The sequence below is a fragment of the Thamnophis sirtalis genome, unplaced genomic scaffold (genome assembly GCF_051295495.1).
Source record: "Thamnophis sirtalis isolate CommonGarterSnake01/CBP01778 unplaced genomic scaffold, rThaSir2_p1.2 scaffold_10, whole genome shotgun sequence".
Classification (NCBI taxonomy): Eukaryota; Metazoa; Chordata; class Lepidosauria; order Squamata; family Natricidae; genus Thamnophis; species Thamnophis sirtalis.
The window spans coordinates 63,592,503-63,616,430 of NW_028261390.1; the positions used below are offsets into that span (position 1 = coordinate 63,592,503).

The 23,928-nt window shown below is 44.9% G+C and overlaps 1 protein-coding gene across 4 annotated transcripts in view; it reads left to right on the forward strand.

The window, feature by feature from the left end:
- LNX1 (ligand of numb-protein X 1) overlaps positions 1-23,928 on the forward strand; it is a 148,193-nt gene that overhangs the window by 102,439 nt on the left and 21,826 nt on the right. For 2 of the 4 annotated variants that reach the window (XM_087724735.1, XM_087724737.1), the window contains 6 exons: positions 941-1,182; positions 4,956-5,117; positions 8,864-9,066; positions 14,727-15,098; positions 16,722-16,841; positions 22,925-23,105. In XM_087724735.1, the coding sequence (XP_087580861.1) occupies positions 941-1,182; positions 4,956-5,117; positions 8,864-9,066; positions 14,727-15,098; positions 16,722-16,841; positions 22,925-23,105 (1,280 nt within the window). The remainder of the gene's footprint in view (positions 1-940; positions 1,183-4,955; positions 5,118-8,863; positions 9,067-14,726; positions 15,099-16,721; positions 16,842-22,924; positions 23,106-23,928) is intronic. The other 2 variants (XM_087724736.1, XM_087724738.1) reach the window with 1 other exon arrangement.

A 23,928-nucleotide genomic window follows, 5' to 3' on the forward strand; every position in this document is an offset into this window, starting at 1 on the left:
CTATCTATCTATCTATCTATCTATCTATCATCTATCATCTATCATCTATCTATCTATCTATCTATCTATCTATCTATCTATCTATCTATCTATCTCTCTCTCTCTCTCTCTCTCTCTCTCTCTCTCTCTATCTCTCTCTCTATCTATCTATCTGTATCTATATCTATATCTATATCTACATCTACATCTACATCTATCTATCTATCTATCTATCTATCTATCTATCTATCTATCTATCTATCTATATCTCTATCTCTATCTCTATCTCTCTATCTCTATCTCTATCTCTATCTCTATCTCTATCTCTATCTCTATCTCTATCTCTATCTCTATCTCTATCTCTATCTCTATCTCTATCTCTATATCATCTATATCTATATCTATCTATCTATCTATCTATCTATCTATCTATCTATCTATCTATCTATCTATCTATCTATAAACGGCTGTGCCTATGTGTGTATGGTCCAGCATAACTCTGGAATGCCTTGAGCAATTTCAACTAAACTTAGTACACAGATGACTTATTCTCTGGGGACAAATACTATGGGGGTAAGACACCCCCAACACCCTTCAGGAGAGGTGTTCTGTTAAGATGCAGCCTGTTGTGACTTTAAATGGCTTCTACTGTACAGCGCAGTGGAGTTGCCATGGTACGTTTCACAGTACTCCACAAGGGGGCTCCTTCTAGTAAGGGAGAAAATCCAACATTGGAAATTACGTTTGGTCTGGAAATTTCCCCCCTATAAATAAATAATCGGGCAAAGCCAGGTTATCAGCTAGTAGTTCGGGGATGGTGCCAAGAACTACAAATGGGAAACTAATTCAGTGTCATCCCCCCCCCCCCCCGCAAAAAAAATGACTTTCTGGAAGGAGTTACCTGTTTCCATTCATTTTAGCAATTTGTGTTTTAAGTTCTGTCGTCTTTAATTTTCCTTAGGTGCAAAGGAGCGTCTCATTATGGCTTCACCAAGGAGAGAAAGAGATGCTCCCCAACTGGATCTGCTGATCTGAATGCTGCTGTAACAGTATCTGCTCTGGGATCGGAGTTCTCAGCTGCCGCCACAATTGCCTTAATGACAGACGAACCTGGGCTCATCAATCCTGCCTTCAATGCCAACTTAGAGGACATCCCGCCAGGAACCAACTCCACCAATCATTATACAAGCCAGCAATCTAGAAGTAAGAACCCCAGCAGGGGAGCATCTTGGATGCAGGGGACCGGTTTCTAAATGGCCACATTTTTGTTAAGTTTTGTAGGTCAGGAAACATTTCGCGCTTTCTTACACGCAACGCGGTACATTATAAATGTGCAAAAAGCAGCTTTCCGAGTTGATTCTTGGCAACGGTCCGAAGCAAACCCTTTTATAGAGAACAGAATATAGCAACGATGGATAACTTTTTTATTGTCGTGTGCTGAAAGCGTGCGTGTGCGACAGAGTATAGTGTGTGCCCACACTCATAATGCAATGCACGCCCACCCACCCCCATGTGCCCCCATGCACGCGCACAGGAGCCCCCGTGTGTGTCCCAGCCCCCGCGGATGTCCATGGGATCCCCCCCCCACATTCAAGCGACCCCCTCGTGCTCCCCCACCCCCTATGCATGCACCCCGCTTCCCCCCACCCCACTTTGGCCATCATAAGTCAATGAAGTCACTTGATGTTGTGTTTAAAGACCATCCCAATTGCCCAGTGTTAAGTGAGGATTATCTTTACCTTCTTCCTACAGCTAGAGAGGGACTACCTGGCCCAGGTGAACTCAGCTGGCTTCCTGCCTAAGGTGGGACTAGAACTCAGTCTGCTGGTTTCTAGCCTGGTGCCTTCACAGGTAGTCCTTGACTTACAGTTCATTTAGTGGCCATTCAAAGTTACAACGGCACTGAAAAGAGTGACTTATGACCGTTTTTCACACTTACGACCGTTGCAGTATCCCCATGATCACAGGGTGGCAATGCAGACCCTTGGCAATTGGCTCATCTTTATGATAGTCACGGCGTCACTTAAGAACCCTGTTACTAACTTAACAACGGCACTAATTCACTTAACAACAACAACAAAGAGCCGAGGTGGCGCAGTGGTTAGGGTGCAGTACTGCAGGCCACTTTAGCTGACTGTGATCTGCAGTTCAGCAGTTCAAATCTCACCAGCTCAAGGTCGACTCAGCCTTCCATCCTTCCGAGGTGGGTGAAATGAGGGCCCAGACTGTGGGGGCAAGTTGCTGACTCAATTTGCTAAAAAATTTGTAAACCGCTTAGAAAGGGCTGAAAGCCCTATGAAGCGGTATATAAGTCTAATAAATAAATAAATAATAAATAAATAACAAACAATCAAACAAACAAACAAACAAATAACAACTGTGGCAAGGAAGATTATAAAATGGGGCAAAACTTACTTTAGAAATATCTTACTTAACAACACAATTTTTGGGCTCAATCATCGTCATACGTTGAGCATTACCTGTACACCAAATGGACTCTCACATTAAAACTACACTTGAAGCTTTGAAAGGTTAGGACTCCTCTAAGCTTTCAGACATTACCAAGAAGTTTGCATTTAATTATTCGGTGCCCTCTTGACTGTTTGCTGTATATGTTTTCCATCTGACATCTAACAATATCGAATGCATTTTTAATTCATTTAAGCCTAATCACATCCCGCTACCTCATTCTTTCCAGCTTTCTACACCATCTAAAGCTGGTTCATAGGCTTGTATATATATATATGAAGCGATATGGTGTAGCGGTTTGAAAAGTTGGAAAGAGTAAACTCAGATTTAACTTCACCCTCATTTGTGGGAATTCACTGAGTGATTTTGGGTGGGTTACTCTCTTAGCCTGAATCATTTTTCCAAGACTGTTTTGAGAATTTTTTTTTTTTTAAAGGAAAACCCGTTTGAACTTTTGAAGACATGGTGTGATTTAAATAGAACAATGAAAAAAAAAAGATAAATCTTTTGGCAGCCTCTCCTTTTAACAATTGTCCCCCTGGGTCTTCAAAATTATGCTCTAAGAGGTTACACCCTTTTCCAAGTTGATTTGTTGGATATGCAAAAGACTGGATAAACTGAAAGTTCATTCCAAATGCCACTAACCGTTGAAGTTGACATATTTATTTGAATGTTGTTATTTCTCTGAGCTAAGAATTGCCTTCCAAAACTTGGAGAAGCACAAAACACAAACGCAGATTTGCGTTCTTATTTTCTTGAGTTGCAAATCTGCTGAGTTCACTTTGAAAGGCGAAATAAGCAGAATTCTTGGATATCCATGTTACTCATGTATATTATTGAAAGAATGATGTTGAAATTCATGGAATTGTTGTGAAGCGTAAGGGGCTATTCTAGTGCACTTGGAGGGAAGTATCATAGCTTTCTTCCAAAGGACCTTTTTTAAATTTAATATATTTTAAATACACATTTGGTAACTTTGACTACAGCATATGTCCCCATCGTTTTATTATTGATGATGGTCAAAATGACATTCTGCTAGGTCATTGCAAGACATTACTTCTGAAAATTACTGTGGAATTTATTTACTTACTTACTTATTTATCAATGAGCCGAGGTGGCGCGGTGGTTAGAGTGCAGCACTGCAGGCTACTTCAGCTGACTGCAGTTCTGCTGTTCAAATCTCACCGGCTCAAGGTTGACTCAGCCTTCCATCCTTCCGAGGTGGGTAAAATGAGGACCCGGATTGTTGGGGGCAATATGCTGAGTCTTAAACCGCTTAGAGAGGGCTGAAAGCCCTATGAAGCTGTATATAAGTCTAACTGCTATTGCAATTGCTACCAGAGGTGAAATCAACTTACCTTCGGTACCAGCTCGCAAATGTAAGCGTGCCCGCCAGTGGTGGGATTCAGCCAGTTCGCACCTATTCGGGAGAACCGGTTATTAACTTTCTAAGCAGTTCAGAGAACTGTGCGCACTACCGCTCGCACTACCAAACCAGTAGTTAAATAAATTGAAACCTACCACTGATTCTGGTGTTGTTTCTAGCCTAATCTTTATTGCTCTTCTTGCACAACTGCCTCTCCGGTTGACCCTTATTACATTGTAACAGCTAAGGCGAAGCGCCCATCGACGTGAGTGACGTTGAGTTGACCACGCCCACCCAGTCACATGACCACTGAGCCATGCCTACCCAGCTGGTCATTAGGGCAGAGAACCGGTTGCTAAATTATTTGAATCCCACCATTGGTGCACGCATGCTTGCTTCGCTCCTACGCACCACCTCTGTGCAGGCACAGGACCTTCTGCGCATGCGCAGAACATAAAAAATGGGATGAGATGACCTCCAGGCGGGTGGGCAGAGCCTCCCACCGCCACCGCTATCGGTCCACCCGAACTGCATAGAACCACTATTATTTACTTATTGATTCGTTCATTCAATTTCCTGCACACCATTTTATATAGCATTCTCCTTCATTTTTATGACTATGAGAGAGAGATACGGTATCCTAAAACACAGGTATGGCTTGGCAATGCCCACTGAACAAATGTGAACAAGTGTCGACTTCAACTTATTTTTTGGTCCAAATCTAACACCCAAGTGTTGGAATTCATTGTTGGATGTTGTATTTTTATGCAACACCTACAGTAATATTTAGCCAGTAGATGGCAGTATTTAAATCTTCGAGTTTACGGTATATATATACTCTATGCTCTTTTGTTCTAAGTAGAATTTCCTGATTCTTGTTACAGTAAAATAGTTGAGCAGTAAAGTACATGGTGACTGTACTCTTGGTTTACACTGTGTGGTGCTTTATATAACCAGAATTTCCAATACCAAGCTGCTATGTTACACTGACTTTCCACCGGCTAACTTATACTAAGGGTCTTGTGCAATGATGGAATGTGGTTTAAGGTTTCCTTACTTCTAGGTTATCTTCATTTTAACAATAAGTAAAATTTTCCGATGTTCAGCCCGAGTCTCAATATTCTCTCTTCTTCCTCTTCAGACACAGCTTTACAGTTTGAGCGTTCTACTGTACGAAGGAGGTCTTTTAAAAAGATAAACAGAGCTCTCAATGTCCTCCGAAGGACAAAAAGTGGCAGTGCTGTGGCTAACCATGCTGAACGGGAACGAGAAAACGTTGAAAATCTGATTGCTTCAGAGGCAGGTAATCATTTCCCCCCCCCCAACTTATATTTAGATTATACGGTAGGGTTTAAAAATAAAACAAAATAATAAAGTCTGCCGTGAATCAAGCTTAACGGCTGAATACATATTGGATCTACCTAGATCATTTTCTGCATAGCGGTACCAAAGTTGTTGCTCTTCCCTTCCACTATTTGTTTTACTTCCCATTCTACCTTAGAAACCTGTTCTGATCCCCTCCTCCGTCCAGTAACGAAAGCCGAGACACACTTAATGAGAATGTCCTTTAATAACAAGTCCAGACTCTCAGTGGCTGCATCATTAAAAGCTCTTAAGAAGGGACTGGACAACCATTTGTCTGAAGTGGTATATGGTCTCCTGCTTGGGTGGGATGGGGTTGGACTGGAGGACCTCTGGGTAACTTCTAACTTGGTCATTCTGTTCTGTTATTCTTTCTATGATTGTGTGTATCCATCCCATCAAGCCCAAAGAAAGTCTGGAATGGTATAGGATCTCCTACCCTGGACCGCAGGGGTTGGGCTAGAAGACCTCCAAGGTCCCTTCCAACCCTATTATTCTATGTCCCATCTTTTTGATCATCAAAAAATCAACTAGGGTTTTCCACCTTACCCTCCTTGAAAACGAAATGCGATGTGCCTTGCTTAACTTCTTTAAAGCAATGTTGTAGCTAATGAGAATTTTACAGGAAAAGGCAAGACAATTCACTGAAAAATTTCAGGAATAATTTTTCCTCCATGCATTGAGCATTTAGTGAATTTATGCACACATTCAATCCAGTGGCGGGTTGCACTTACCGTTACTACTGGTTTGCTGATAGCGCGCATGCGCGTCCCGTTTGCGTGTGCACCTGACTCACGCTGCAAGCGTATGCGCAATCCACCACTCCTGCAACAACCAGCTGATTGTTGGGGCGCAGGCACCACACGTTGTGTGTGCATGCACAATCTGCCTTTTGCCATAAAATCAGATATAGAGCACAGGCGGGCGGGCGAAAAGAGCCACCATACTGGTTTACTCTCAGCTGCTCCAGGCCGCTACCAGTTCGGCCGAACCTGCAGCAACCCACTTCTGATTCAATCTTTAATTGCGTGTCTGCAAAGCAGGATATGTGGTCTTGATTTACTACCCAAGGTCTACGGAGAGAACTTGATGCTGAATTCATGGAGAACTTGCACATGTGCTAAGGAATTGAGCAAACAAGTTGGACACCCAAGTGATTCAGAGAAAAACGAAAGCTTTGAATGCTCAGCTCCTCAAACGAAGCATCCATGTGGCCCATCTGCTTCGGAGACAGTGGCAGATCAAAACTGGGCCCCCTTATAGCTCTACTGTTTGCACACTCTACGGTTTTACAGAGAGAACTCCCATTGAGCTAGACTTTAAAAGAGAATAATACCCAATCTCTTTTGGCCGTCAGCTGTTATCATCTACTTTCTGGAGTCATCTGCATCCATGATGATTCGTATTCATTTAATCTCGTCAAGATTCGGGAGTAGGCTGTTTCTAAAATTATACTTCCTACTTCATGTTTTCACTGAGGTCAGCTGCAGTTTAACTGCCAGTATTATTTTAACTTTCCTTTTGGTAGCTATCAGCCGAGCTCCAATTTATGTGTAGACATACATCATCAGACATTCCACATGTATGCAAAGCGGGAAAAAAATCCAGATTCATCCTTTTTATTGAGGTTTATTGTAGAAAGGAATAAGGAACAAAATGGTTCAAGATTTCTAAGCAAAGTACAAACTAAGAGGTCCCCATATCAAAACCAGCTACACTAAGAACTATTGTTTATTTATAAAGGTACCTCTGTTCAATTAAGGGATGCTAAGTGGCTAAGAGACTGAGCTTGTTGATCAGAAAGGTCGGCAGTTCGGCGGTTCGAATCCCTAGCGCCACATAACGGAGTGAGCTCCCCTTACTTGTCCCAGCTTCTTGCAACCTAGTAGTTTGAAAGCACATAAAAAATGCAGGTAGAAAAATAGGAACCACCTTTGGTGGGAAGATAACAGCGTTCTGTACGCCTTCGGCATTTAGTTATGCTGGCCACAGGACAGAGGTGGGTTCCTACCAGTTTGCACCTATTCGGTAGAACCGGTTTGTCAAATCTACCAAACCAGTTAGAAGAGGTTCCACCAGTGGACCCGGAAAGCAGGCCACAACTACCGAAGAGGTTCCCAAAATTTTTGAAACCCACCACTGGTCCTTGGATATGATTATTCTACACTATCATGCTCATATTTATAAAACTCGGTGCCTCTTTGAAAGGTAAGGATGACTACTGCGTTTGTGGTGCAGTCAGAACATTGCATGTGTTGAAGTTGTTTTAACGCAAACCAAAGATGCCTTTTAAAAAACAAGTTTACATCATATTCTTATGCATGCCAGTGCTGTGTGTGAGGTAATTTAAGGTGGTTCTGACAAGTATCGTCGGCATCTTCATATCCGGTCACATGGGCGGCAAGCCACTCCCATACGGTCACATGGGTGGCAAGCCACTCCCACAAAGGAGGCCACACCCACAGAGTAGGTTCGAACAATTTTTGAAACCCACCACTGCCACAGGACCACGGAGACGTCTTCGGACTGCGCTGGCTCTCCGGCTTTGAAATGGAGATGAGCACCACCCCCTCAAGTTATGGTGTCAAATCCAAAGCAAGGCAGGAATCACAATGACCAGGAAACACACAGCTAGGAAATAAATGTGTTGTTCCCAGCATCACCTCCATCTGCCTGCTGTTCTAAATAGCCAGCTTCTGGTGCAGCCCATCAGGAGGGACAAGGCTGTCTCCTTGCAAGTAATCTGGTTGACCTTCACTGTTCCTGCCTTGGCTCTGCCTTGCATGTTCTTGGATTAGGTACAGAAGGCAGTTCCTCCATCTCATCACTGGCCAGGTGCAGCTGTGCTTCACCCAAATCCCTCTCAGCTGGCTGCTTAGAGCCATTGGCCAATTTCCCAGTGGTGGGCTTCAAATAATTTAATAACCAGTTCTCTGCCCTAATGACCAGCTGGGTAGGTGGGGCTCGGTGGTCATGTGAGCAAACTCACTTAACAACTCTCTCGCTTAGCAACAGAAAGTGTCAGGCCTGCAGCCATCTTTTCTTTTGGATCTTTGGCCTGCCACACTTTCTATTATTCTACTATGATATTTTCTATTGTGGGAAAATGGGAGAGGGGAATTTTATGGAGTTAGATGCTATGTAGTCATAACAGCATTCTTTCTAGAAAGCCAAGGTCATCCTTTGTCTTTGCACCTCTGCACCTGACCGGAACTGGATGGGTGGAACTACCAGCATGGACCATGCAATGGACTTGTGGGTGTGGGGGGCAAGATCTTGAACTTTCAACTGGGTGGGGGAAACCGAGAAGCTTTGAGATTCGGATTTTCCCTAATGTGCCAACATGGCTCTCTTAATAAAATGGAACTTTGAGTAATGCTTTAGACTCTGATTTAATTTTGGACGCTATTTGGAACCCTGACAGAAAGTTTAGGTTCCATCGTGGTCGTAAGTCGAGGACTACCTGTACATATCAGACGAAAGAGTTGATGTTGAAAGTACATGATAAAAACTTTCAGGCTTTAGCAAAAAGTTTCTAGGCATCTCAGTCCTTTTAATAAGTACCAGATCTCTCAAAATCTAATTCTTAACAACTGTGGAAGTGTGTCATGTTTTGTGTTCTTACGTTAAAAAAAAAGAACAAACCCCATTCATTTCAAATCCAACCCTTTTCTGCCTTTGTTTCAGGCTCTCCAAGGTTGTATCATCTCATTCCAGATGGCGAAATTACCAGCATTAAGGTCAACCGCAGGGACCCCCACGAAGCGCTTGCTATTAGAGTAGTGGGGGGCAGCGAAACGCCTTTGGTTCACATCATCGTTCAACACATCTATCGGGACGGCATCGTTTTCAAAGATGGAAGGCTACTTCCGGGAGATATGATCCTGAAGGTAAAAATTCCGAGCAGTGGTGAAATTCAAAATTTCTTTACTACTGGTTCTGTGGGCGTGGCTTGATGGGCGTGGCTCGGTGGGTGTGGCAGGGGAAGGATACTGCAAAATCTCTATTCCCTCCCCACTCTCGGACCAGCCAGAGGTGGCATTTGCCGGTTCTCCGAACTACTCAAAATTTCCGCCACTGGTTCTCTGGAACCTGTCAGAACCTGCTAAATTTCACCCCTGGTTCCGAGAAGTGAGCAGGGAATAAAAGAGGCTTGTAGGCCCAGCTTTCAAGAAGGTTTTCTGATCGGAGGCCAGTCTTGGAAAACAACTGAGGTTTTGAAAGGGGTGATAGAAATGGGAAAAGCATGCTTTTCTTTTTCTACAAACTCCTCAATGTACGACCACCATGGAGATCAACGTTTATGTTATTTGGCGAGACATTTGCGAAGTCAGCTTTTTCCATCTGATGTCCTGTCTAGCCACAGTGGTTAAGCGAATCGTTGCAGTTGGTTAAGTTGGTAATACAGTTGTTAAGTGAATCGGGTCCCCCCCCCCAATTTTGCTCTTCTGAAGGTTGCAAAAGGGGATCATGTGACCTTGGGACACAGCAAACGGCCATAAATGTGAGCCAGTTGCCAGGCGTCTGAATTTTGAGCACATGATCATAAGGAAGCTACAAAGCAGTGGTGGGATTCAATTTTTTTTACTACCGGTTCTGTGAGCGTGGCTTGGTGGCCGTGGCAAGGCTTGATGGGCGTGGCTTGATGGGCGTGGCAAGGCTTGATGGGTGTGGCTTGATGGGCGTGACAAGTCTTTATGGATGTGGCTTGATGGGCATGGCAATGCTTGATGGGTGTGGCTTGATGGCCATGGCAAGGCTTGATGGGTGTGGCTTGATGTGCGTGGCAAGGCTTTGTGGGTGTGGCTTGATGTGCGTAGCAAGGCTTTATGGGTGTGGCTTGATGTGCGTGGCAAGGCTTTGTGGGTATGGCTTGATGTGCATGGCAAGGCTTGATGGGCGTGGCAAGGCTTTATAGGTATGGCTTGATGGACGTGGCAAGGCTTGATGGGTGTGGCTTGATGGGCGTGGCAGGGGAAGGATACTGTAAACTCTCCATTCCCTCCCCACTCCAGGGGAAGGTTACTGCAAAATCCCCATTCCCTCCTGATCAGCTGAGACTCGGGAGGCAGAGAATAGATGGGGGCGGGGCCAGCCAGAGGTGATATTTACCGGTTCTCTGAACTACTCAAAGTTTCCGCTACCAGTTCTCCAGAACTGGTCAGAACCTGCTGAATACCACCTCTGCTACAAAGGTCTGTGAAAAATGCTCCTAACTTACTTTTTACAATGTCGTTGTAACTACGAACGGTCACTAAATTACCTATATACTTTCCCGCCCCCTTGATTTTTGAAACAGTAATTGCTTATTGTGACTACTGCCTCAATTCCCTCCAGATTGCAAAGCGCTCTACATCGAGTTACTTACAACCTTTGAAGCATCCAGGACTGTCTTAACACATGGCCTCATTGTGTCATATAAATGCGGCCACATATTTATTAAATTTTACTGCATTTTTGTAATTAATGTTAACACACATTGATAGAAATGCACACTGTTTTTTAACGTTTCAATACCGATTTGGTTGGAAGTGCCAATAAAATAAATATATGTTTAATGTTAGCAGCCATTTACATTTTTATTCCTGTGGGTAGTTCTCGTAGGGGCCCCAGCACCCTGCTTTGGCTGATCATGTGATCAAAATTCCGATGCTTGGCAACTGGTTCACATTTATGACCATTGCTGTATCCCAAGGTCATGGGATCCCCTTTTGCGACCTCCTGACAAGCAATGTCCATGGGGGAAACCAGATTCACTTAACAACCGGGTTATTTAACGTATCAACCCGCAGTGATTCACTTAGCAACTGTGACCAGAAAGCTCGTGAAAATGGGGCAAAACTCACTTAACACATGTCTCGCTTAATAATAGAAATTTGGGGCTCGATTGTGGTCGTAAGCCGAGGACTACCTGTACAGAAGAATCAACCCATTTTCTAGCACTGAAACGTGGACAGATTTCTTTAGGATTACGAGCTTTAGAAATACTCCCTCTATCTCTGTCTCCAGCATTATTGCTAAAACTTATCTACGTCTTTTTCTTTAAAAAAAAAAATGCAGAGTAGAATAACTTTTACTTGCTGGGGAAAAGTTATGTTTGACAGAACCTTCTTAGAGAGTTAATTGCTGTACCATGAAACTGTATCGCTAGATCTTTTATTTATTTTTCTTAATAGCAGAGGTAAGGGCAAATATCCTAGTAAAACATATAAAACATCTTAGACAAATCATGGGGATGAAATGTTTTGGTTGGGAGCCATTTCAACGCTACGTGACTTCCCGAACATTTAAAACCCAAGACTTTCTGCAAGGTAACACACCCACCCACTCAAATATCAGCTCAACTCCATGTCCTGCCTGGAAACCAAAGGAAGCACTCAAGAGCCGAGGTGGCGCAGGGGTTAGGGTGCAGTACTGCAGGCCACTTTAGCTGACTGATCTGCAGTTCAGCGGTTCAAATCTCACCGGCTCAAGGTTGACTCAGCCTTCCATCCTTCCGAGGTGGGTGAAATGAGGACCCGGATTGTGGGGGCAAATTGCTAACTCAATTTGCTAAAAAAAATATATTGTAAACCGCTTAGAGAGGGCTGAAAGTCCTATGAAGCGGTATATAAGTCTAATAAATAAGTAAATAAATAAATAAATAAATAAATAAGAGTGCCTTTTATTTAAATTTAGAAGACTGGTAAGCAGTTGCCATTTCAATCCAAATAACATTGAGTTGAGCCATTACACATGGATAGATACAGAACAGTGATGGTTAACTTTGTAGTCGCTGCGTGCCAAAAGCGCGCATGCATGACAGCACATGCGTGCCCACACCCTAATGCAGTGTACATGCAACAGCTGCCTACACCCTGCCCCTTGCGCATGCGAATGCAGAGAAGAGCCTTCTCTGTGGCAGCTCCGACCCTGTGGAACGATCTCCCCGTGGAGATCCGTACCCTCACCACCCTCCAGACCTTCCGCACAGCCCTTAAAAACTGGCTATCCCGTCAGGCCTGGGATTAAAGACTGTAACCCACCCGAATAGTATGAATGTCGTGCTTTTAATGATGTATTGTCTTAAGTGTCAATTGTTTGTTTCCCTCCCTTTTCGAGTTGTAAGCCGCCCTGAGTCCCCCCAGGGAAAAGGGCGGCATATAAATAAATTACTCTAAACTCTCTAAACTCTCTGTGCTCCCCTCGCACCACTCCGCGCTTCCATTCATAACCTCCCTGCGGCCCGTTTTGAGCCTAGCAGGCCTCCCTGAAGCCTCCTGGGACCAAAAACGGGGCACTGGGTGGCGGCGTCCCCATGTACTCACCCTCCCCCATGCATGCCCACGTGACACCCCCATGCATGTACATACGTCTCCTGCAGCAGAGACTTGAAAATCAATGGCCTGCGGGAGGCGCGCACGCATGCGCAGTGGAGCTGAGCTGGGGCAATGGCTCCCGTGCTTGCAGAGAGGGCTCCACTTTCCACCTGTGGCATGCGTGCCACAGGTTTGCTGTCATGGATATAGATTCTATAGAGAAGAAATAGGACAAAAAACAGACCGGCAGTAATCACGGAGGATGATAAGCGAGATGTATCTAAGGAAAATAAAAATTGTAAAAAAAAAAATGGATTTTGTGACACAGTTGTCAAAGTCTGGAATATCTTACCCAATTCACTTGTCTCAGCCATTAACGTCCCCGGTTTTAATTCTAACTTAACCTCTGCGGACTTTAAGTGGTCTCCGAGGAGGCGTGCATAACTGCGCTAACATGCCTATCGTCCCTGTCACATTTTATTCCTTGCCCTAATATTTAAAAATACTAATATTTTTCTCCTTTGAATCTGTCATTTTCGTTTGATGGATAAAGAAATAATTTTTTTAAAAAAAACAGCCTTCCACATCAGCAACAGAGGAAGAAACTTGTGAGGGAGAGGTTGCTAGGGTGGGATTCAGCCGGTTCAGACTGGCTTGGGTGAACCGAATGCTAATTTTATAACTGGTTCACCGAACCGGTAGTTGAAAGGACTGGCTGGCCGTGCCAACCCCACTCCGCCCCTCCCAGGAGTCGCCATGCAGCCCGTTTTGGATGCCAGGTAAGTGCAGGGCCTGTGCGGAGGCTGTGGGAGGGCGAAAAACGGGCCTCTTGAAAATTCCGGAAGTACGGAAATGGCCCCTGGAAGGCCTTGAGGAAAGCCTCCAGAGCCTGGGGAGGGCAAAAACTCCGTGGTGCAGGAGGCGGAGTAGGCCACACCCAGTGGTGGGATTCAAATAATTTAACAACGGGTTCTTTGCCCTAATGACCAACTGAGTAGGCGTGGCTTGGTGGTCATGTGACTGGGTGGGCATGGCCAACTCAACGTCACTCCAGTTGATGGGCACTTCGCCTTAGCTGTGACAATGTAATAAGGGTTAACCGGAGAGGCAGTTTCTGTAAGCAGGGCAATAAAGATGAGGCTAGAAACAACACCAGAATGTTTCCTTCCTGCCTTCCTTACAGGATTAGCCCTGTAAAGTGGAAAAAGACAAAAGGAGATTTCTTCCATCAACCGGTTCTCCGAGCTGCTTAGAAAGTTAACAACCGGTTCTCCCGCATAGGCGCGAGCTGGCTGAATCCCACCACTGGCCACACCCACCATGGCCACGCCCACCCAGCAATCAGGCAGAGAACCAGTTGCTAAATTTTTTCAATCCCATCTTTGGGATTGCCACTGCCACAAGAACTCCTCCAAGAGGAATGGATTAACATTTTTAAAAAAAGGAAAAAACAGAATACTCTTCAACATGTGATTTGTTTTACCAATGGCAACAAAAACAGAGTTTAGAAACTATAAAGATTAAACAGGTAATGTAAAAAAAAAGTGTATTGAAAATTTTGCAAGAAGGCTAAACTAACTGTATTATTACTTTGTGATTAATATTAGTATGTTTATTATGGTTACTATCACGATTATTGCTGTACTCTTACTTAAAACCAACTGTGCCCAGACAACACGCTGTTCAGATAGATCTGGAACTTTTTATGTTTATTTTAAAAATGCATCAATAAAACATATATATAAAAGAAGAAGAAGTCATCCAAGTAAGACAGCATGGTTGTGTGTTGATCAGCCTCGGTTAGATATGACTAACGCACTGTCAATACCTCTTCATTGGGTAATTAGGAAAGAAGACCACGAGACTCCATAGGTAGAAATCAAGTGTACTTTTACTAATTATAAATGATTAAAGGCATAGCGAAGCGAAGACTGATTATTTAGGCGCGAAAGCGATTGATATATAGAATAACCCATTCCCCACCCCTTGGCATCACAGTTACAGTCCAATCATAATTCTCCCAAGTGTCAGGTGTGAGGTAACTTCAAAAGGCATCACTAAGATGGAATGTCGGTGCCGTTAGTCCTGGCGGGAATCTCCTACGCATGCGTAGTCTGACAGGCAGCTGAGCTCCAGAATCTTCCTCCAGCACAATTAGTAACCCCTCCCAAATACCATACCCTCCCTCCCCGTTTCATGGCAGCCGAAGCAGCAGCAAAGCAGAGGCTGACACACACTGTTCTGTCTTCCAGGTCAACGGCATAGATATCAGAAACGTGCCTCACAGTTACGCCTTGTTCGTCCTGACGCAACCTTGCCAAGTTCTCCGTCTCACTGTGCTCAGAGAGCAGAAATACCAGTGTGGGAATCCCGGACTTTTCCCTGATGTTCCTTGCCACAGGGATGAGAATTTGCACATTATTCTGAACAAAAGCAACCCAGAGCAACAGCTGGGCATCAAGTTGATCCGTAAGGCACACGAGGATGGCGTCTTTGTGTTCAACCTGCTCGAAGGAGGCCTGGCTGCCCGTGACGGGGAAATCCGAGAGGACGATAAGGTTTTAGCCATTAACGGGCACGACTTGCAGCACGGAAGTCCAGAAAGTGCAGCCCAGTTAATACAAGTAGGTTGAAAGAGCTTCCTCAGAACAGCTCGGAAAAATGGGGTTAACGTGTGCTGGAGACAAAGGATGCCAACCACCGCGTCTGCAGAGAAAAGGGGGGAAATCTGCCCTGTTTTTATTGTTGCCCTAACTTTAATAGATTAACAGAGTTGGAAGGGACCTTATACAGGGGTGGGATTCAGCGTGACCCGACAAATGTGCGCACGACAAAAGTGCGCCAACAAAACCGCGGCGAGAAAATTGCAACGTCATACACACGCCCACAACAACGTGCCGACAAAATCGCGCCCACAAAAGCGCGATTTCAGTTAAGGTAAGGGTTAGGTTCAGGGTTAGGTTTAGGGTTAGGGTTAGGGTTAGGGTTAGGGTTAGGTTCAGGGTTAGGTTCAGGGTTAGGGTTAGGGTTAGGGTTAGGGTTAGGTTCAGGGTTAGGTTCAGGGTTAGGTTTAGGGTTAGGTTTAGGGTTAGGTTTAGAACTCGCGGTTATTACTTGTTTGTTGAAGGGGCGCTTTTGTCGGCGCGCTGTTGTCGATGTGCTTCTGCACTCATTCGTCGGCGCGATTTAGAACTCACAGTTTTCTCGCCGCGATTTCGACGGTGTGCTTTTGTCGAGCGCACATTTGTCGGTGAACCGGATTCAGTCAGTTTGGACTGGTTTGGGGAACCAGATGTTAATTTTAGTAAGAAATGGCTTACCCCACTCACTCTGCCCCTCCCCTCCCAGGAGTCTTCACACAGCCCATTCATCATGCCAGGTAAGAGTAGGGCCCGTGCGGAGGCTCCGGGAGGGCAAAAACAGACCTACTGGAAGTACTGAAAGTCCAGAAATGAGCCCGTTTCCGGCCTCCGGAGCCCAGGGGAGGATGTTTTCACCCTCCCGGAGGCTCAAGGAAAGCCTCCAGAGCCTGGGGAGGGTGAAAACGCCCTCCCCCTGCCACTGTGGTGCAGGAAACCGAATAGGCCATGCCCCCATGGCCACCCAGCTACCGTGCACAGAACGGATTGTTAACATTTTTCAATCCCATCCCTGACCTTGTAGGTCATCTAGTCCAGTGGTCTCCAACCTTGGCAACTTTAAGACCTGTGGACTTCAACTTCTAGAGTTCTTCAGCCAGCTTTGCTTTGCTGGCTGAGGAACTCTGGGAGTTGAAGTCCACAAGTCTTAAAGTTGCCAAGGTTGGAGACCACTGATCTAGTCCAACCCCCACCCAAGCAGGAGACCCTACACCATTTCTGAGAGATGGCAGTCCAGTCTCTTCTTGAAAGATTCCAGGGATGAAGCTACCCCAACTTCCGAAGGCAACTTCTGTTCCATGGGTTGATTGTCCTCCCTGTCAGGAAATGCCTCCTTATTTCTAGGTTGAATCTCTCCTTGATCAGTTTCCATCCATTATGGAATCAGGTCTTCAGGTGCTTTGGAAAATAGCTTGACACCCCACCCCACCCCCACTTCCTCTCTGTGGCCTCAAATAAAACTTTATAATGTATCCAGAAGGCATTTTGTTAAATCGGTTTAAAGTCAATCTGGTTTGAGCCCAGCCATTTTGTGAATGTGTCTGAAAATCTGGTTAGGCAGCCAGTTAACTATGGGGAGGGGGCTTCTCTCTGTGTCTCAATATGCAGGCTAGCAAGAAGCAGGTTCACTTCAGCATTTCCAGGCAAACCAGGCGACAGACTCCGGATATCTTGCAGGAAACTGGCTGGGATTGCCACGGTAACCATCTGCCCTTCACTGCTGACAAGGTGAGGCCTGCACTCCTCCTCCTCCTCGTCCTCCTCCTCATGGTATATATCAGGGGTATCAAACTCAAGGCCGGGGCCCAAATCCAGCCCGTGGGCTGCTCAGATCTGGCCCGCAGGGCCACCCTGGAAACCCGGGCCACAGTTCCTCTGCTAGCGAACATGAAGCTCGGGAGGGTTGCGTGCGGTGCTCCTGAGCTTCATTTTCACAGGCAGAGGATTGCAGGAGGCTGTCACAGCTGAAAACGGAGCTCGGGAGCCCACTACTGGCAGAGTGGTGAGGCCACCACTACTGGCAGAGTGGTGAGGCCACCAAAGGTGCCCCCAAGATGAGTGACGTCAAGCTGGCCACGGCCCCCAGCCACTCCCCCCTGTTCTGCCAAAGTCCTCCAGAGGCCGGAAATGGGCATGGAATTTCTGGGAAGCCCATTTTCCACCCTCCCGGGGCCTCCGCATGCGCTCTATACTTAGCAATAGCAATAGCAGTTAGACTTATATACCACTTCATAGGGCTTTCAGCCCTCTCTAAGCGGTTTACAGAGTCAACATATTGCCCCCAACAACAGTCCGGGTCCTCATTTTACCCACCTCAGAAGGATGAAAGGCTGAGTCAACCTTGAGCCGATAAGATTTGAACAGCCGAACTGCAGAACTGCAGTCAGCTGAAGTAGCCTGCAGTGCTGCATTTAACCATTGCGCCACCTCTTACTTACCTGGCATCCTAAACAGGCTGCGTGGAGACTCTTGGGAGGGACAGCCAGGGGTGGGATCACCCCAAACCTGTGAAAACCTGAAGCAGCCCACCCCTGAATATACAGTATAAAGAAATACAAGGCCGAATGCAGATGAATCAACCAGGGATTGAAACATATCGTGGAGGTTTTAGCTTTTTGGCATGCCTTAAAAATAGGGGGTAGAAACATTTCCCAATTGGCATAACATGCTCCATGGCCCCAGATGGGATCAAAGACATTGTTCACTTTCTTATTACTGATTTTATTAATATGTCATTTACTATTTGGGTATTATTGCTAGTAAAGGGTTATGGCTTCTTGTGTTTCTTTGCTGCCACCTAGTGGTTACATGGATATTTACAAATCTAGAAGTGTTGTATGATGCAGGGGTCTCCAACCTTGGCAACTTTACGACTTGTGGACTTCAGCTCCCAGAATTCCTCAGCCAGCATGCGCCTATGTACAGCTTATGCCCAAAAGCGTTATAAATAGAAGTATCAGACAGCTGCTTAAGCAAATTGTGGAATGAAGCTGAAAAGGGTTCCTAAACATGCCTCAGAATTCTTACCCAGCTCTCTGCTATCTAGTGCATATCTTCTGATTCCTGCTGGGATCATTTAAGTGATCTTCATGCGTGAATTATTTTCTTTCCCCTCTTGCAAAAACAAAATCTCTGGGCTGTCCTTTTAAAATCGCTTGAGTGCGAGTTCCTTAGTGCTTATTTCACAGTTGTTATGCAATAGATGTTGTCCCAATTCTATAGAGTTTTGGAGAGACCTCTGTAGGAAGTTGGCACCCATCTCTCTCCTAGGAAAATGAGATATTTTAGGAAATATTAAAAGGGCAGGATATTTCCCCTTAGGGAGGCAGAAACTCAACCCCCCACATACCTCAATGGGCCAGTAAGGCCTGAGCCAGTCTATTCTACATAACAAAGATCTACCTCCTTCAGGCGGAGCCATAGGAGGAATCCCCCAAAACCCCTTCATTACATCATCACCCAGCAAGAGTCAACCAAGCTTAGGACACAGACAACCTACAAAGTTAACTCCTGCCTGGCTCCATGGGGGTCTGACAACCAATCAGAACACAAGCTCAAATTCAAAGCCCAACAGAGGGCATAAAACCAGGGCAATCTCAGCATTTCTACCCCTTTTTTTGCCCAAGACTTCAAGCCATGTGGTCCTGTCCGCCATTAAGCCATCTTTCCAAGCAGCCTCCATATTTCCAGTGTCTTTCTCCCCACTTGGAACTGAACCCAGATGGACATTTCTTCCAAGACTCCAGTGTCCAACTCAAACTGCTGTCCTATACACTTAGATGGATTTTACTCCTGTGTGACAGAGGCAAAAAGGAATTGATTGCACAACCTTCCAGGTTACTATACAGACCATTATCATGCTTAAATATTTCCCCTCTGTAGGATAATTTGATTTAAATTATCCCATTCCCTCCCCCCCCACTCCTTTTTCTTACTTTGAGAGTCAACTCTTGGATGAGAAATTTCTAGAGCACAGATGTAAATGAGGGGCCAATATTGCTTTCAAGTTTCTACTATCCAGTGCCAAGAATAAGCTTCAGGCTTCAACATCATTTGTTATTGTAAAGTGGTTCATCTGTCCCTTTTGGCGATGAAAACCCACGACATCCTGCCTCTGTGAGGGAAGAGCCTGGCTCTGAAGCCAGGGACAATCGTAAACATTGGCTTGTCCAGCACCAGAGATCAGGGAAGCTGGGAGGCCCTCGGATTATTGCATATCCAAATTTCACTCACTTCCATTGGGAGGGAATCGTGCCGTGTCAGACATTTCTACACCGCGCATGAGGCAAGATGCCAACTGAAGAGAACCATTAGATCAGGGGTGAAATTCGACCGGTTTGGACCGGTTCGGGCGAACTAGTAGCAATGATTTGAATCAGTTCACTGCGCATGCGCGCCACATTTGCCTGCCGGTGCCGCTCACGGCTGGACCTGGACAGGAGACCGGCAGCAGTAGGAGGAATAGAAGGCAGTTGCTCGCCACAGACTTTAAAGTACGATCCCGGGAGGGAGTGGGAGGGGGACCTGTTCTGAACCCCGTTCTTCGCTCGTTCAAAGACAACAGGCAGACAGACTTAAAAGGAAATAACTTTATCAGTCCTGGCTTCCGCTGGCTGCGAGCCCAAAATTAAACATAAATAAAGTCTCTGGCAAGAAGATAACAGAATGCAAAAACAAAGATCTCTTACGGCAAAACCAGGTGTACAGAAAGAAAACAAATCACTTCTCCAAGTGTCTCTTTGAATCAGGGTTACAGAAAGCAAATCACTTATCCAAGTGCCTCTCACAAACAAACCACGACCGATGAATGATAAACCACGAACGAACGATGAACGTTGACTTCTGCCACCAGGGCGTGGCACCATCAGTCCTTTTATCTCCAGAAGACCACACTAATGAGCCCCAGCTGCATTGTTATTCCTGCATCCTCATATATATATATATGTAGTAGTGACCTTCCTCCTATATTTGGGCATACCGGGGGTTGTAAAAGGCTTGGCTGATAACGGATCAGAGCCTGTGGCCTAATGGCTAAGACGTCTGCCTAATATGTAATATAGCCCAGGTTCAAATCCCAGTAAGGGTATGGCTAGCTTATGAGAGCTAAATAGCTTGAAATAGATCTATACTAGTCTCCATTTATTTATTTATTTATCAGCACAAATATAACATACATACATACATACATACATACATACATACATATATACATACATACATACATATATGTCTGTCTATCTATCTATCTATCTATCTATCTATCTATCCATCTATCTATCTATCTATCTTTATCTATCTATCTATCTATCTATCTATCTATCTATCTATCTATCTATCTATCTATCTATCTCTGTCCGTCCATCTGTCTATTTATCTATTTTTGATTTGATTTTGATTTTATTGAGATTTGTAGGCCGCCCTTTTCCCTGAGGGGACTCAGGGCGGCTCACATAAAATCAGGGGGGGGGGAAATGCAAACAGTAACATAGACACATATAATAAAAACAATAAGCAACATACATTCATCATTCGGGAGGGGCAGCTATCCTTGTCCCCAGGCCTGACGGGCTAGCCAGTTCTTCAAGGCTGTGCGGAAGGCCTGGACGGTGGTGAGGGTACGAATCTCCACGGGGAGTTCATTCCAAAGGGTCGGGGCTACTACTGAGAAGGCCCTCCTCCTTGTAGTTGCCAGCCGACACTGGCTGGCCGATGGAATACGGAGGAGGCCCAATCTGTGTGATCTAATTGGTCGCAGGGAGGTAATTGGCAGGAGGCGGTCTCTCAAGTATCCAGATCCACTACCATGCAGGGCTTTATGGGTGACTAATAGCACCTTGAAGCGCATCCGGAAATCGACAGGTAGCCAGCGCAGCTCGCGGAGGATAGGTGTTATGTGGGTGAACCGCGGTGCACCCACAATCGCTCGCGCGGCCGCGTTCTGTACCAGCTGAAGACGCCGGATGCTCTTTAAGGGCAGCCCCATGTAGAGCACATTGCAGTATTCCAGCCTAGAGGTCACAAGGGCCCGGGTGACCGTTGTGAGTGCCTCCCGATTCAGGTAGGGTGGCAACTGGCGTACCAGGCGAACCTGGGCGAATGCCCCCCTAGCCACAGCCGTCAGGTGGTGGTCAAACGATAGCTGTGGATCTAGGAGGACTCCCAAGTTGTGAACCCTCTCTGAGGGGTATAGAATTTGACCCCCCAGCCTGAGAGATGGAATATTGGTGGAATCTTTGGGAGGGAAACACAACAGCCACTCAGTCTTTTCTGGGTTGAGCACAAGCTTGTTAACCCTCATCCAGTCCATAACGGCTAGATCTATCTATATCTATCTATCTATCTATCTATCTATCTATCTATCTATCTATCTATCTATCTATCTATCTTCTATCTATCTTCTATATCTATCTATCTATCTATCTATCTATCTATCTATCTATCTATCTATCTATCTATCTATCTATCTATCATTGTCTACCTATCTCTATATCTATCTATCTATCTATCTATCTATCATTGTCTATCTATCTCTATATCTATCTATCATCTATCTATCTATCTATCTATCTATCTATCTATCTATCATCTGTCTGTCTGTCTGTCTGTCTGTCTGTCTATCTATCTATCTATCTATCTATCTATCTATCTATCTATCTATCTATCTATCTATCTATCTATCTATCTATCTAACATCTAATGTTCAAAGACAGATATCAGCCTCCCAGAATAAATTGCTGCCAATGTTTACAAAACAACGAATATCACCATGGAGGCAACCTATTGGGATTTCCCTATCAATGGAGCCCCCACAGTAATGCTATAAGCCTAGATGGAATTTGGTTATTTTTTTAAAAAAATCACCCCTGAGAAAACTTTCTTGGAACTAAAGGTCTTGGTTATCGGTAGCAAAACTAAGTACGGAATAAATTTCAGTTTCTTCCACTTACCCTCACTATCCCCTCATTCCGTGCATAAATGTTCTTTTATAATCTAAAAGGAAAGAAGGAAACCCATTCACCAGCATTCCTTTTGGGCCTTTAAGATTGCTTGGCATTTATTGCAATCTAAATGAGAAGTTGCTCCGAGGGAGCTTTTAAGAGAAACTTCTAAAAGGTTTTGCTCGTGACCTAAGGAGAAATCAGTAATTTCCTCCTCTTCCTAACAAAATGAAGTTGGTGACAGCAGATCAGTCTTCAAGAGATCAACAACATCACCTTCTTCTCTGTGGAAGCATTTTTAAGAATAGCCTATTTTACCGAGACAGAGGAAATAGAATTTCCATGCTTCGGTTCAAAAGTTCGCTGACTTGCAAAAAAAAAGACATTTCCTTTCAAACCAACAAACTTGCCAGCGAGAAAAATCACAAAAATAGAAATGAACTCAACCTGGATTATTTTATTGCAAAGGAGATAGAATAGAATAACAGTTAGAGGGGACCTTGGAGGTCTTCTAATCCAACCTCCTGCCAAATGGTTATCCAACATCTTCTTAAAGACTTCCAGTGTTGGAGCATTCACAACCCCTGGAGGCAAGTTGTTCTATGGATTAATTGTTCTCACTGTCAGGAAATTTCTCCACAGTTCTAAGTTGCTTCTCCCCTTGATTAGTTTCCACCCATTGCTTCTTGTTCTTCCCTCAGGTGCTTTGGAGAATAGCTTGACTCCCTCTTCTTTGTGGCAACCCCTGAGATATTGCTATCATGTCTCCCCTCCTCCTTCTTTTCCTTAAAGCACAAATGAATGAATGATAAACTGGTCCCAATTAACCTTTGCCCAGTGACTGAATTTATGTTTTCTCTTTGTCCTTCACAGAGTGCCCTTCACGCAGTAACCTATCAGGAAAAAGTGGTCATTGTCCGAAAAGATAATGCAGAGTCCCTGGGAATGACGGTGGCAGGAGGTCTGTCTTCACACAGAGAGTGGAACCTACCTATTTATGTCTTAAGTGTTGAGCCGGGTGGAGTCATCAGCAGAGACGGCCGAATAAAAACAGGTGATTGCATGTCAGTTTAGGACATATTTTGAGATGGGAATCCACCTCAAAGCAACTTCATTTTTCAGTCTTCTGTATGTACTTTTTAAAATGTGCTGAGCTGGAACAGTTTTTGTGCTGGCTTCTTCTGTCATTACTGTACTGTTGAATCTTGGAGAAGTCAAATTAGACTGGATTGGATCACTGGAACACAAAACATTCAAATAACAGGGTTTCAAGGGACCTTGGAGGTCTTCTAGTCCAATCCCCTGCTCAAAACAGGAGACCCTATACCTGTGATGGTGGCCCACAGAGCCCTCTCTGCAGGCATGCCAGTCGTTGCCCCAGCTGAGCTCCACCGTGGATCTGCACCCGCCTCCCGCCGGCCAACTTGTCTTCAGGTATCTGTCGTGCATGCGGAGGGGGATGGGCACACGAGGGAGAGTAAGTTAGTAAGTAAGATCTTTATTACGGTCAAAGACCAGCAATATACATTTGTCTTTACACTATATTAAAAATACTAACATTAAAATATAATTAAAAGTATTTACATTAAAAGTGGATAATAACATTATGGTCCAAAGATTGTTAAAGGTATGTCCAGATAATTGGTACAAGATGGTACTATACTGTAGCCAATTTTTTTCTTATGGACATTGCAGCGCAGGGCCCCTCGGGCATGTGCACACATTCCCCCCACATGAGGCCACGTGCCCCAGTGGTAGGATTTCAAATCTTTTCCTACCGGTTCTATGAGAGCGTCCTTCGCGCAGTACTCAAAGACCACCCTCGGTGTCAGCGCTGGTGAGCTGAACTGAGGCACGGCAATCCACTCCGCGAATCA